Genomic DNA, 14,368 nt, shown 5'->3' with positions numbered 1-14,368 from the left:
GACATTAACTAGCAATAAACGGACAACCTGCTAATAACGACAGCAGTTATGTGCTTAAGAGACACAATAAAACCCTTCTATGCACGCGTTTAATCGCTAAACGCAACAAACAGCAGTGTTAAACAGAGGGAAACAACAGCAGGCCTCTCTGTACATGCCTGACAATAACACTCCGCGTGTAATGCTTTACCTCAGAGAGACTTCAGCGAGACTCAGCGCGCGTCAGCTGGAGTTTGTTGATGTTCGACGCGGCTGCTTTACTGTCTATTCTGTTGCCATGGAAATGTGGATATTTACTCTACACGGAGCGCAGCGCGAGAGTTACTGTAGACCGGGGTGCTTTCCTCTTGATTTGAGCCCTGTTGAAGAGAGTTTAACACGCGCCGAGGGTCTATTTCAGGCCGGGCAGGATTTCGAAAGATCCGCCATTTTCATCTCGTCATCAGTTCGGAAACGAGAAACAGGAGAAGAAGAAAACAACAACTTGATTTATTGTTTTGTCATAGTTAGAGTACAAAGGGGGCGAAGTATAGACAAGTGACGCTCGCAATACTCGATTTGACAATTATAACTATTAATCTGTCATTAATCGGTTCGAGCTTGTTCTTGACTGGGACAATAAAAGGAAATCTTTCATACAGTAAACATGAACGGAGACTCAAGCTGTCATTCACCCGGATAAAGATACCGAAAGACTTTACACACAAGTAAAAAACCTAAAACCAAAAATTGTGCACTGTTATGATTTTGATTAAAAGGAATTAGTACCAAAAAACTATGTGAAATAAAAGAGTTCGTCACACAAACAAAAGCAACTTAACTAACGTTAACTCTCTAATGGCAAAGAGATTTATATAAAACAGAGAGCATAGAAAACTGTAAAGTAAATGAAATTTGAATAAACTTTTATAACCATAACACTGTTTGCACGGTTTATAACAGGGCACTCTGCCACTATATACACACACTTATATAGTGCTAATAATAATAGTGAGCCTGTGACTGCATGTATCTAAATGACAGGCGCGTCGGGTCAGCGGCTCGCTGTCACTCACTGTCAGGTTTAGTAGCCTCAACTGCTAACTAACTAGTTAGCCACTATTAACTCCTGCAACGCTTCGACGCGTGCGGTAACCTTTGGCTATATTTGATTGATGACTCAGAAGCCCAGCAGGCATTGACCAGCGATCCCAGCTGTGTGTGTGTGTGTGTGTGTGTGTGACGCGGACGGGCATCAGCTGACACTGCACTGTTAGCAGCGCGGCTAACTCAACTAGCCGCGATCATATCCTCGCGCCCCTCGCGAACCCCAGCCGAGCTCAAAGCGCGTCTTACACTTGCTCGAGGTGATGAGTGCCGCGACGCTCTTCTGGAATCCGCCGCGCGCTCCGCTCGATCACGCGCTGCTACATCCAACGCGCTTCTGCATCGTGTCGATCATCCGCTCTCAGACGAAGACGATTGTTTAAAATACCGCGCCGAGCGCCATTTCACCTCTAACATCCCATAATCAAGCCACGCCTTCAGAGGAAACAACAAATGACGTCACGCCACAACTTCCGCCCGTGCTGCGCGCACACAGTCGAATTGATTGTTTTTAGTTTCATGTTATTTATTCTTATTTATATATTGTATGTAATGTTTCATTTCTATTAATTTAAATGTTTTATGAATTAATTTAGTAGACTATCTCTGTTTACTGTATCTTGTTTGAAAATGTACTTTATTGCCTTGCTCTACCTCGAGTTTCTTATCCTGTCTTTTGTGTGACATATATGTATCCCTGTGATCTTTGTTCAATAACAATAAAATACATTTTAAAAAGTTGAATGGATTGTGGTCAAAAATTAGTATGTATATGTTGATTTTAATTCTGAATAAAAAAATCAGGGTTAATGTTCGAGTAAATTATACAAAAGCCCAGTTAACGTGCCATATCAAGATATGACACCACTTACTATGAAGCTTATTCATAAAGTAATAAATAGCGTAAACAATAAACGTGTGTAAGGACGAAGAGGGCAACAGAAATATTGATGAAGCCTTTTGTATCATATTTTAAAAACAGTGGCAATGACAAATGATCAGAAAATGACTCATTTTACCATATATTAACATTTATTTAATTTAATTTATATAAAATAATGATTATATTATAGATATTGATGTAGCCATTTGTATCATATTTTAAAAACAACATCAGTGACAAATTATCAGAAAGGGCCTAATTTCATATCTATTAACATTTATTTGATTTCATTTTTATAAAATATTATTATATTATATTTGTGTACCGTAAATAAAAATATAGTATATGTTGTTGCCATAACATTTAGACGGTTTACTTATAGTTATGAATTCACTAATAGCTATTACATTATATTATATTATATTATATTATATTATATTATATTATATTATATTATATTGTTCTATTCTATTCTATTCTATTCTATTCTATTCTATTCTATTCTATTGTGTCTGCTGCAGTTTCCCTTTTCTGCAGACTTGCACTTTGGCACTGTTTGTTACTATTCATAGATGTGAAATGGGTTGGACTATATGGTTTATAGTATATAATTTAGTAAGTGTTTCAGACAGAATATTACAGAACAGAAGTCTAGCTCTCAGAGAGTGATGATCCGATGTCTGGAAATGAGAATAGTCTGCCACTAAAGAGCAGTCATTTTGAAATGTGAGGTCGATTTTTTTTTGTACTTTATTGCTAGTATAATTATGAAATGCAATGGTGTCATCACTGTACGATAATACAGTTTTAGATTAGATTTAAATAATCCTGTTAATATAAAGTATCTGAAAGCATTACTGGGAAATCTATTGGGGTCCTTGGGTTGGCTGAAAGTCTGGCTGTTAAAGGCAGAGGCTGAAAGAAAAACTTGAAACTTGGAATTTACATGAAATTTAAATTTGATTAACAAATTTATATAACAAAAAGTGAAAAGTAAAGAAATACCCTGAGGCCCTCTAGTGCTCAGGGTGTGCAGTTTCCCTCCGGCCGGGATGCGATATTTTTTTCCCCAGGATGGTAGGGGAAGACTCATGAATATTCATTAGGGAAGTCATCCCTGATTGGTCTTAACCCCAGTGACGGGTAGGTTTAGGGGTGGGGTTAGGGGTAGGTCATCAGACCAATCAGGGATGACTTCCCTAATGAATATTCGTGAGTCTATGGTCTTCCCCTACAATCCTGGGAAAAAAATATCGCGGCCGGGGTTGAGTGGCGCCCTCTGGTGGTCAGTGTGTGATGTACAGTTTCCCTCAGGCCGGGGTTGAGTGGCGCCCTCTGGTGGTCAGTGTCTGATGTGCAGTTTCCCTCAGGCCGGGATTGAGTGTTGAGTGGCGCCCTCTGGTGGTCAGTGTGTGATGTGCAGTTTCCCTCAGGCCGGGGTTGAGTGGCGCCCTCTGGTGGTCCGCCGCAAGTGTTGTTGTTTGACTGACAAGGAAAATGGCGTCCGGCGTGAAGCAGGAGCTCGCGCAGCTGATGAACTCTAGTGGGTCTCATAAAGATCTTGCTGGGAAGTATGTATTCTCAAGTCATTTACCAGTATTGGTTCTTACTGTATGTCTATTGCATAAATGTATTATTGTGTAGGTTATGCTCTTATGAAAGATGTGATGCTGCAGATGCGGTGACTGCTGGCTAGCATTAGCTAGCGTGAGGATATGCAGTGCAGATGAGACCTGTCAACATGCCTACATTTGTTTGATAGCAGTCGAAATACGTTATATGTTGCAAATGGTTAGTCGCTATTAGAATAATTTATAAATAGTCGTATGATAATGTATTTAATGGTGTATTTTGCAAGTGCTGGCCGCTGGAGTAATGGCTATAAGTTAACTTGAAAAGCACTTTACTAAATTAAAGACCTCATTAAATCAAAATTGGAGTTTTTTAGTCGACGTCTTTTAGGTTTGAGGTAATTTATATCCTTGTGTGCACCTAAAGTTTGACAAATGGGTATTTCATCAATCAAACGCAAAATTTTAAGGTCTTTTTTTCTGCTAATAAGTGACCAAAATATTGATGACTGATCTTGCATTCAGGGGCGTATCAATGTTTTAATCCAATCAAATATTCTAGAATGACACTTACCTCCAACACACCTGCCTCTGACTAGCAAAATAACAAGTAACAAATTGGCAACCAGTATTTTATTTTGTTATCCAACTTAAAATGTTATAAGTATAAATATGGTTGTGTTCTTTTGCAAAAATTCTAGTTATTTTCTTATATGAATGTGTTTCTTCTGACAGATACCGTCAAATATTAGAAAAGGCTCTTCAGTTTACTGATGCAGAACAACTTGAGTCACTGAAAGCATTTGTGGAAGCGAGTAAGTACACTAGTATTCAAGTACACTAGTATTCAAGTACACTAGTATTCTAGTACACTAGTATTCTAGTACACTAGTATTCAAGTACACTAGTATTCAAGTACACTAGTATTCAAGTACACTAGTATTCAAGTACACTAGTATTCTAGTACACTAGTATTCTAGTACACTAGTATTCAAGTACACTAGTATTCAAGTACACTAATATTCTAGTACACTAGTATTCAAGTACACTAGTATTCAAGTACACTAGTATTCAAGTACACTAGTCTGATAATATAATTCGAATAGATTCCGCTATAATTGTTTTGTATTGAATTGCTCTGTTTACATTGTTTAAACTGATGAGCGCCTCTATTTCGCACACTTGCACAGTGGTCAATGAGAACGTCAGCCTGGTCATATCCAGACAGCTGTTGACAGACTTCTGCTCACACCTTCCAAACCTGCCAGAAGGCACGGCGAAAGCTGTGTGTCACTTCACTCTGGAGAAGATTCAGCCCAGAGTCATCTCATTTGAAGAACAGGTATGTGTCCTGAGAGATACTCTCACCTCAGTGCTGCCCTGGATCATGTATATGAGCAGATCTCGTGCTCTTGCAGGTGGCCTCCATCAGACAGCATCTTGCCACAATATATGAGAAAGAGGAGGACTGGAGGAACGCCGCCCAGGTTCTCGTGGGAATCCCGTTGGAGACGGGTCAAAAGTAAGCTCACTTTTCTCTTGGAACAAACTCAAGCTCCTTAATTTCATTTGCAAGTCGCCCAAAATGCTAATGATGTATTTACGTTATCATCTGTTTTTCTGATTCTATAGACAGTACAACGTGGACTACAAGTTGGACACTTACCTGAAAATCGCTCGGCTGTATTTAGAGGATGACGACCCGGTTCAGGCCGAGGCCTACATCAATCGAGCGTCTTTACTTCAGAACGAATCCACCAATGAACAGCTGCAGATTCACTACAAGGTGCGCCATCAATTGAACAATATTTTGTCCTTTTCGAATATGCAAATTGACCTTTTATTTCCCCCTAAAGCTCACTAATGGACTTAAAGACAGCTGTCATATTTTTTAACTGAATTTATATTTTTTAAATATAAAAAATACATAAATTTTTTATATTTTTATATGTGTGCAAAATGTGTGTGTGTGTATATTTTCATATATATATATATATATATATATATATATATATATATATATATATATACACACACATATATATTTACATTTTTCTTATTTAAAAATATTTGCATAAATGTTTAAATTAATACATTTTATGTCTACTTTATGTTTTTCAAATATTTGTAATTATTATTATAAATATATATTTGAATAAATAAAAAGCAATATATATATATATACACACAGTATAAATATCTGAATAATATATTTTTTTTAATATATAAACATAATATACTTATATATTATAAATGTATATAATAAAATGTATATTCAATATAATGTATTTATATTGTTTAACAAATATGTATTTATATTTATAATTACAATTAAAATATATTTAAAATATATGGAATTTATAAAATATATATGGATCATAATTTACACATTTATGACAATATTTTTTTAATAAAAATAAAATGTAGATACATTATAAAAACTTAAAAAATTACATTAAAATGTAAATAGTACTAAATATAAGTACATAAATAATTATTATGAATAATAATTTATGCATTAATGAAAACATTTTTAAATATAATATAAATGTAATATATATAAACAAAATGTATATATATTAAATATAATGTATTTGTTTAATTCAACAAATAAATATTTATATTTATTATAATACAATTAAAATATATTTAGAATATATAAAATGTTTATAAAATATCTGGATAATAATTTACACATTTATGAAAATATTTTTTGAAATAAAGATAAAATGTAGGTAAAAAAAATGTAAAATATTAAAAATTAAAATGTAATATAATTAATGTATATAAATAAAACCTCAATTACTTAATTACTTAATTATAAATATATTGTATTTATATTGTTTAATTCAACAAATTTATATTTATAATACGATTAAAATATATTTAAGATATATAAAATGTATGTAAAATATATGAATCATAATTTACATATTTATGAAATATTTTTAAATAAAAATGAAATGTAGATAATTTAAAATAAAAATAAAAACATGAAAATATAAATACATGATTAATGGGTGTTTGGTTGAAAAAATAATAATATTTGAGACAATTTAAATTTCATTGTCTTAAATACTAAGTTCTGTTAATTACTAAATTGACAGTGTGTGATTCTGTAATATTTGGCTGCTTTATGATTATTGTGAAACTGTAATATATCCCATCATGTTTTGCAGGTTTGCTATGCCAGAGTTCTGGATTATCGGAGGAAGTTCATCGAGGCAGCTCAGCGCTACAATGAGCTTTCTTACAAATCCATCGTCCACGAGACTGAGCGTCTGGAGGCCTTGAAACACGCGCTTCACTGCACTATACTGGCCTCTGCAGGTACTGTTAATGCGTTACACCACTAATGCTAAGCTACCGGAACTGCGATTAGCCAGTTTCAGCCTCATGTGAAGCTGGTCGCATTATCTAATCAGTTATTAATGTGTCCATAAGGTCAGCAGCGCTCTCGTATGTTGGCTACTCTCTTCAAGGACGAGCGCTGTCAGCAACTTTCCGCCTACGGCATCCTGGAAAAAATGTACCTGGATCGAATAATTCGGGGAAACCAGCTGCAAGAGTTCGCTGCCATGCTGATGCCACATCAGAAAGCCACCACAGCCGATGGTATTACATATTATTGGGAATCTGAATGATTATTACTTTAGTACTGCAAAGGCAATGACTAATACTTGTCTAATGCTTTCAGGTTCAAGCATCCTAGACCGAGCAGTCATTGAGCACAACCTGCTGTCTGCTAGCAAGCTGTACAATAATATCACATTTGAAGAGTTAGGAGCACTTTTGGAGATTCCACCTGCAAAGGTACAGCTGTGTTTACTGACTTTGTTAGGAATATGAATATAAAGTATGTTCAAAACATATATATACAGGGCCTAAAATTAACACTTGCCAAGCACCAAATGCAAGTAAAAATCGGTGTTGGCAAGTATATGAAAGAGTGTCACTCGCCAGTTGGCCGATTTTTATGAATTTTAAAAATACATGAACATGAAAAAATGTAAATTAAGATCCAGTAAATTTTTAGTCACTGGCCATTGGTAGGTGTGCCAAAAAAATTAAATATATATATATATATATATATAAGTGGTGGGCCGTTATCGGCGTTAACGTGCTGCGTTAACGTGAGACTCTTATCGGGCGATAAAAAAAATATCGCTGTTAATCTATTCTCAAAGTTGGGTTGGGAGCTGGGTCTATACTACGCAAGCTATGATGACTTTCACCTTGATGTTTTAGCGCCGATGTATACCTAGCCGAATTCGGTTCGGTGTTTGGTACGCATTTTCAAACCGAACGGTTTGTTGGATCATTTTTCCTGCCGACCAAAATTTCGTTATTTCAAATGTAGGCGGGTCGCGCGTGGCAAGCGCGCTCATAATGTAAGAGACGCTGGCGCGACCACAACATTGTCCGACATCAAATGGCAAACGTAATGTAAGCGGAAACGAAACTGAGCTACTCTTTATTGTGTGGTTGACGGACCGTTGTTTATCAGTTTGGACCAGTGCAGCGCGAGCCGATCTTGATCATGCGACACTGTTACTACACAGCGCTAAGAGATCCAGTAAAGAAAGCATTTGAATTCGCCACAGAAGTAATAACACTGCTGCGAGATCTAGTGAGAAACATTCACATTTCTCCATTACAAATACAAATACAATGGATCAAACATTGTGCCATGAATGAACTATCCGGTGTCCTAACATGAACTAACATTCACCATGGATTTACTGTAGTAACACTAGCAGCAACCATGGAAGTTTGGCAGGAATAGTAGGCTATAATGCTTTCAAGTAACATTACGTTGGTTTTATTTTGACATTATGAATAAAATTGCTGCCCTCAAATGTTAATCTGAACTAAAAATAGACCTTTGTTTATAACTACTACAATATTAGGCTACATTTAATTTTTTCCAAGGAGCTGTTTTGTTTTATATGCTCATAAGAAGAGTCTATTATAGCTCCATCATTGCTCAAAGTAAAAACAATAAAATAAAAAAAATCATACTTTGTCAGGTTTAATAATAATAAAAAAAATCTCTGGCATTTCTTCACAAGTTCTTTTAATTGTCACTTTGTATTTAAGAAACGCGTGCCCTTTAGTCATTATTTGGGTAGCACACGTATTCTGAATGCCTTTGGCGGAATTCAAATGAGCCATTTTAATCAAGATTAATTCCAAGATTACAGTGAGATTAATCTAGATTAAAAAAATTAATCTATGCCCACCACTAATATATATATATATATATATATATATATATATATATATATATATATATATATATATATATATATATATATGTATAGAGCGAGAGAGAAAAGTTTAAAAATATTCTATGTAATTCATGCTGTTATAAATATCTTTGTCTTTTCACAGGCAGAAAAGATAGCGTCACAAATGATTACCGAGGGCCGCATGAATGGATTCATCGACCAGATAGATGGCATTGTCCATTTTGAAAGTATGTTTGATTTTTGACTGAGTATGTTGGATGAAGACTGTATAGCCATGAATAAAATTAAAGAGGCTTACAAATATGACATCTCTTATTTCCATCAGCGCGAGAGCCGTTGCCCACCTGGGACAAGCAGATTCAGTCGCTGTGCTTCCAGGTGAACAACCTCCTGGAGAAGATCAGTCAGGCAGCACCCGAGTGGACGGCACAAGCCATCGAGGCACAGATGACACAATAAACCAGACTCATACTCTTGTCTACATCACTTTGCTTTCTCTCCTCTCATTGGTCAAAACTGAAAGACTCCTGACGCATATATATTAATGTTCTGTTAAGCTTGACCTTTCTGCTTGTGAGGTTAATATTTTCATAGTTACGGTCTGTTAGTATCCAATAAACGTTGTGAAAATTTCTTCGTCTCTCTACAATGTTGTCTCGATTTTGCTTCATAGATTTGCTGCTATATAAAACATTAATCAAAATGCCCCGTTTCATGTCTGATGTAAGTGACAAAAGAGAAAACCTTAAAGTGAAATACTACAAGCCAATGGAATAGAGTGGCCATTAATCTCACATTGAAGTCATTTGCACGGGCCTCAAATCTAACGAAAGTTAGCAAAAAAAAAAGGAGGAACTTGGAGACTCGCACTAGACCAGTGATTCTGACAGCAGAGAAAAACTGTGCTTAATGGAAAAAAATGCATCCAACCATTTGCTTAATAGTTTTCAAAAAGGTTAAATGTTATAATAATATTCTGATCAGAGGTAAGTAAGTAACTGAGGTAATATTGACCATCACTGGTTATAACCCTTCATTATTTTCGTGAAATAAAGAAAATGCACTGAACTGTATTCAAATATCCAACATTTTCAGAGTTTGAATTTGGAGAAATCATTTTTTAACCCTTTTTTACCCATAAAATAATGCTCCCAGGGTTTTGTATGACAACCTAAAAACTACATAGTAAAATAGAAGAATGTTTTCTAATTGTTAAATATAAAATTTTTCATAATCACTAACTACATTTTTATTGTTATCAGGTCAAATGTGTTTAAAGCATTACTGCATGTTAGGGCTGGGTGATATGACACTACATATCATATTGATGATATAGGCCTGGTTTCACAGACAGGGTTTAGATTAAGCCAGGATTAGGCCTTAGTTCAATTAGCTTTTATAAATGTGCCTTAAAAAAACATTACTGCTGTGACAAAAGCATTGAGACATAACCATGGCATTGACATATTTTAAGATATGTCAGTACAAGTTGCTTTCAGTTAAAACAGCTCAAACATCCATTTTAGTCTGGGACTAGCTTTTGGCGTACACGATATCCTTAAAAGACGAGAGGAGTTGGGAGAATCCGTCACTCTGATTAGAGAGTTGTCGTCTTTTGAAGACAAATTTTATTCATATTTTCGAATGAATCAACAACAGTTTCAAGACATCCTGGACATCGTGAAAGAGGACATCAGCAAGAGCCAAACAAATTTCAGAAATCCGATCAGCGCCAGAGACCGTTTGGCTGTATGTCTTAGGTATATAGCCTGCCCTATAGTATATAGCCACTGACTAATTAGGAAATGCTATCCAACAAACTTTTGGATAAATTTCATTAGGCTACAAAAAAAAGAAAAAAAGAAAGATGAGACAAAGGAGCAACATGTTGGCTATTACAGTAATGCTATTTGCACATAGTAGTTTAGTAGGATGATAATAGTTAATAGTGATAATAGCAGCCTTATATTAAAAGCAGTAGTAGGCTATGAAGTTCATATAGTTTACATAACCTACACCTTTCAGAATGTGCAAAATGTTAGTAATTTTAGAGAAATATTAAAATATAATTTTTTTAGCACCAGTCTGATTAAACTGCTTTACATAACAGATGTTTATATATATATATATATATATATATATATATATATATATATATATATATATATATATATATATATATATATATAAAACAGTTTAATCAGACTGGTGATTTAATCAGACTGGTGACATAAAATGCATTTTTATATACTATATACTATATATATAAAAAGATATATCCACAAGACAAAATTATAGCTTGATATTCAAAAGTTGATATTGATACTTGATACTGTGTCATGCATTATGTGGATGATCTTTTTTTTTTTTTCAAGAGTCTCTTGTTTGTCATGATCAGTTACTGCAATGTTCTTCAGAAATTTTCCCCAGGTCCTGCACATTCTTTGGTTTTACAGCCTCTTCTGCATATTTGAACTCTCCCCGCAATTACATGATTTTGAGATCAAAGGGTGAAAACATTCACTGATGCTTTAAAAAAAAGCTATAATTTTGTGTTGTGGACTATATGTTGTGTGAAACAGTTTCACCAGAGTAGTAAATAAAATGCTACATTTATTATCCTCTCATTTTGCTAAAATTATTAATATTTTGAAGATTATTTAAGGTGTATTAGTTCATAAATTGCCATTGCCATTGTTTTTGTTTTGTTTTTTAGATACTTAGCTACAGGAGATTCATACAAAACAATATACCTAAACTATCGTCTTGGAAAATCAACTGTAGCAACAATAATCCCAGAGGTGTGTGACACAATTTGGAAAAAACTGCAGCCTCAGTACATGCCCATACCAAATGAAGATGCTTGGACAAAAATTGCAGATGGATTTCAGGAGAGATGGCAGTTCCCAAACTGCATTGGAGCTCTGGATGGAAAGCATGTGGTCATCCAGGCGCCATCAAACTCTGGATCCACCTTTTATAATTACAAAGGTGGTTTTTCTATTGTTTTGATGGCCCTGGTTGACCACAGGTATTGCTTTACTATAATAGATGTTGGTGGCCATGGCTCCAACAGTGATGGGGGCATCTTTGCTCAAAGTGCTTTAGGGAAAGCAATAAAAAGTGACAACTTGGCAATCCCTCAACCAAGACCACTGCCTGGATTCTCACAACCAATACCCCATGTGATTGTGGCTGATGAGGCCTTCCCACTGTCACAGAATGTAATGCGCCCCTTCCCTGGAAAGGACCTAGACGAGGCTAGACGAATTTATAATTATAGGCTATCAAGGGCCAGGAGGGTGGTGGAGAACTCATTCGGGATCCTTGCATCCAAGTGGGAGGTGTACCAAAGGAGGATCAAGCTGCAGCCCCAAAATGTGGACAAAATAATATAAAGGCCACTTGTGTCCTGCATAACTACATAATCAAAACCACAGACCCATCAAATCAACACCAAGCACCAGAGTGTTTGGCAGAATCCAGTAGCAGTGGAGCTGTACAGAATCTACAGCAGTGTGGAAATCATCCATCAAAGGAAGCATTTCTGATAAGGGAGGCCTACAAGGACTATTTTATGTCCACTACTGGAGCAGTCCCATGGCAGCAGAATGCTTGCTTTGGAGTGGCTCAATAGGGAATTGAACTGCAGTTAGCAGTAGCACAACTATGCCATTCTATTTTGTTCATGATATTTATGAAGTATTTAAAAACACAATGTACTCAACACTACAATTTTATTTGACTAGAATGACTAAAAAAAGCTTACCACATAAATTGACTCATTTATTCCTTAAACAATCAAAACATTTAAAGACATTTTATCTGCACATTTTAAAGTTAAGTTGTAACAGTATGTGGAAGACTATAAATATGTGTACTCGAATTCACTGGCTGAAGAGGATCCACTTGCTTCATACATTGACTCCATTTCTGCCATATGGACTAGCTCATGAATCTTAAATTTTAGCTTAGCTTTTGTGTGCTCTGGCATCTTTCTCATGGAGGTAGCCATTGACTTAAAAAATGCATCTAGCTCATCCTCCTGATGCTGTTTCCTGCTACCCAAATACTCCATTATTGCAGCATCAACTGCAGATGGAGCACAAATGCCACTTCTTTTGGGTGCAGAATTGGATTTATTCCCTGGTTCTGCTCTCTTCTGCCCTTTCGACTCTAGCTGTCTCTCATCTGCATCATTTTCCTCCTCTGCTTCATCTGGTAGATTACTGGATGTTCTATTAAAACAATTTTATGTGGTCTGCATTAGAATTCATATGAGATTTTAAAATAGTTAGATAATAAATTAACTCATTATGAGTGTAAAGCAAAAGTAAAGTTCTGATTATTGATAATTAACTTACTCCCTGAACTGAAGGTGTGGAATCATAAATTCCAGGATCCCTGCATATTTGTACGGCTTCTGAAATTTAGCTGGGTCTCCACTTTTGGTGGCTGCTTTTTTTCTACTTAGGTGATAGGCATCTCGGATGTTAATCCACTTCTTCCTAGCACTATCCCCTATAAATAAATAATATATATATACACACATACACACATTTTGAACATGAAATGAGAAAAACGTACTACAATAGCTTTAATGATATTGACTGATGTTATAGATTACATTTTATTATAATTGTTGTTTACAACATGTCATTGAATATGTTTTTGCTGTTCTTATTGCATTTACACGTCTTTGTCAGCAGATGTCCTCAGCCAGCATGCTATGTTCCGAGCGCATCTAAACAGTGAATCTAGCAAGTCTAGTGTAATCGATCTAATCTAACAGTGAATTTAGCTGACGAAGTCAATAGATGGGATAAAAACATCGCCTAGTCAACATCTTTATGTATACAACGCCTTTTTCACTGCAACTTCAGTAATGTTGTCAAAACTAGCGCTGGATAGCCTAGCAGCTACCTGAGGTAATTTTGTTACACTATGCTTAACTGCATAATATCTCATCGTTAATACTTCTCACCATTTATTCCCAGGATACGACCGATTGCTTTCCATATATCCATCTTTTTTAACGTATCCTTGAAAAGGGGGTTTGACTTGTCAAACAGTGGAGGATTTTTTTGTACCTCGACGATTAACCTCTCTGCAATGTCATCTGCCATTTTAAATGCGCGAGACCTTTAAATTAAAATGGATTCTGATTGGCTGTCAGTGTTTTATCGTTTGACAGCTGGAAAAAAATCGTTCTGAAAGTGATCCCAACGATATCGTTCCTCATATCTTTATCGTTATAGTTGTGGTGTGAACTCTGTTATTCTCTAATATGGAGAACGATTTTTAGAATTATATCTTTATCGTTATCTTTATAGTTATCGTGCTTGGTGTGAACGGGCCTTTAAGCCTTGTCTGTGAAACCAGGGGATAAAGTGTGAATTGATGGAACTTTTTCTAAATCGTTTACATAGATGGGCCTATCTGTGGGGTAAGCAAATTTATCCGTGCAGCTTTTAGTGGGCAGGAATTACTGGAACGTTGGAGTGGAAAAAGAAGCACTGATGAATGATACACCACAAACATCTTCAGCTTTTAGTTTTATTGTACATAAAAAATAA

At 35.5% G+C, this 14,368-nt stretch overlaps 3 protein-coding genes across 6 annotated transcripts in view; 1 reads left to right on the top strand and 2 right to left on the bottom strand.

Moving 5' to 3' along the window:
- lin54 (lin-54 DREAM MuvB core complex component) overlaps positions 1 to 1,530 on the bottom strand; it is a 30,653-nt gene extending 29,123 nt beyond the window's left edge. Inside the window, exon 1 of one of the 3 annotated variants that reach the window (XM_081354507.1) lies at positions 1,336 to 1,530. The gene's annotated coding sequence lies outside the window, so the exon portion shown is untranslated. The other 2 variants (XM_081354504.1, XM_081354505.1) reach the window with 2 other exon arrangements.
- A 1,851-nt stretch (positions 1,531 to 3,381) lies between these two features.
- cops4 (COP9 constitutive photomorphogenic homolog subunit 4 (Arabidopsis)) lies at positions 3,382 to 9,424 on the top strand. 2 transcript variants are annotated; one of them, XM_081354520.1, is made up of 10 exons: positions 3,382 to 3,540; positions 4,276 to 4,355; positions 4,731 to 4,882; positions 4,959 to 5,062; positions 5,173 to 5,326; positions 6,720 to 6,870; positions 6,985 to 7,155; positions 7,238 to 7,353; positions 8,935 to 9,019; positions 9,118 to 9,424. In XM_081354520.1, exons 1-10 carry the CDS (start codon positions 3,467 to 3,469, stop codon positions 9,249 to 9,251), a joined length of 1,221 nt encoding a protein of 406 aa, XP_081210646.1. In that variant the 5' UTR covers positions 3,382 to 3,466; the 3' UTR covers positions 9,252 to 9,424. The 2 variants fall into 2 exon arrangements, with proteins under 2 accessions (XP_081210646.1, XP_081210647.1); XM_081354521.1 differs by lacking the exon at positions 3,382 to 3,540 and adding an exon at positions 3,553 to 3,760.
- Positions 9,425 to 12,324: 2,900 nt separating this feature from the next.
- LOC308683784 (uncharacterized protein) lies at positions 12,325 to 13,907 on the bottom strand. Its single transcript, XM_081354528.1, has 3 exons — positions 13,777 to 13,907; positions 13,157 to 13,313; positions 12,325 to 13,030 (listed from the first exon to the last, which is right to left on the bottom strand). The coding sequence occupies exons 1-3, from the start codon at positions 13,817 to 13,819 to the stop codon at positions 12,658 to 12,660; spliced, it is 573 nt and encodes a 190-aa protein (XP_081210654.1). The 5' UTR covers positions 13,820 to 13,907; the 3' UTR covers positions 12,325 to 12,657.
- Positions 13,908 to 14,368: the final 461 nt, after the last annotated feature.

This window comes from Scardinius erythrophthalmus (assembly GCF_964197995.2).
Source record: "Scardinius erythrophthalmus genome assembly, chromosome: 23".
Lineage (NCBI taxonomy): Eukaryota > Metazoa > Chordata > Actinopteri > Cypriniformes > Leuciscidae > Scardinius > Scardinius erythrophthalmus.
Note: the sequence above shows the minus strand (reverse complement) of the source record. Positions and strands in the feature narration are given on the sequence as shown.

Coding starts and splice junctions, on each gene's coding strand:
- LOC308683784 (XM_081354528.1), bottom strand. CDS start 13,819: ATGGATATATGGAAAGCAATCGGTCGTATCCTGGGAATAAATG. Junction 13,314..13,776: donor TCGTATCCTGGGAATAAATG/GTGAGAAGTATT, acceptor ATTTATTTATAG/GGGATAGTGCTAGGAAGAAG. Junction 13,031..13,156: donor CCACACCTTCAGTTCAGGGA/GTAAGTTAATTA, acceptor TTGTTTTAATAG/AACATCCAGTAATCTACCAG.
- cops4 (XM_081354520.1), top strand. CDS start 3,467: ATGGCGTCCGGCGTGAAGCAGGAGCTCGCGCAGCTGATGAACTCTAGT. Junction 5,327..6,719: donor AGCTGCAGATTCACTACAAG/GTGCGCCATCAA, acceptor CATGTTTTGCAG/GTTTGCTATGCCAGAGTTCT. Junction 7,354..8,934: donor TGGAGATTCCACCTGCAAAG/GTACAGCTGTGT, acceptor GTCTTTTCACAG/GCAGAAAAGATAGCGTCACA.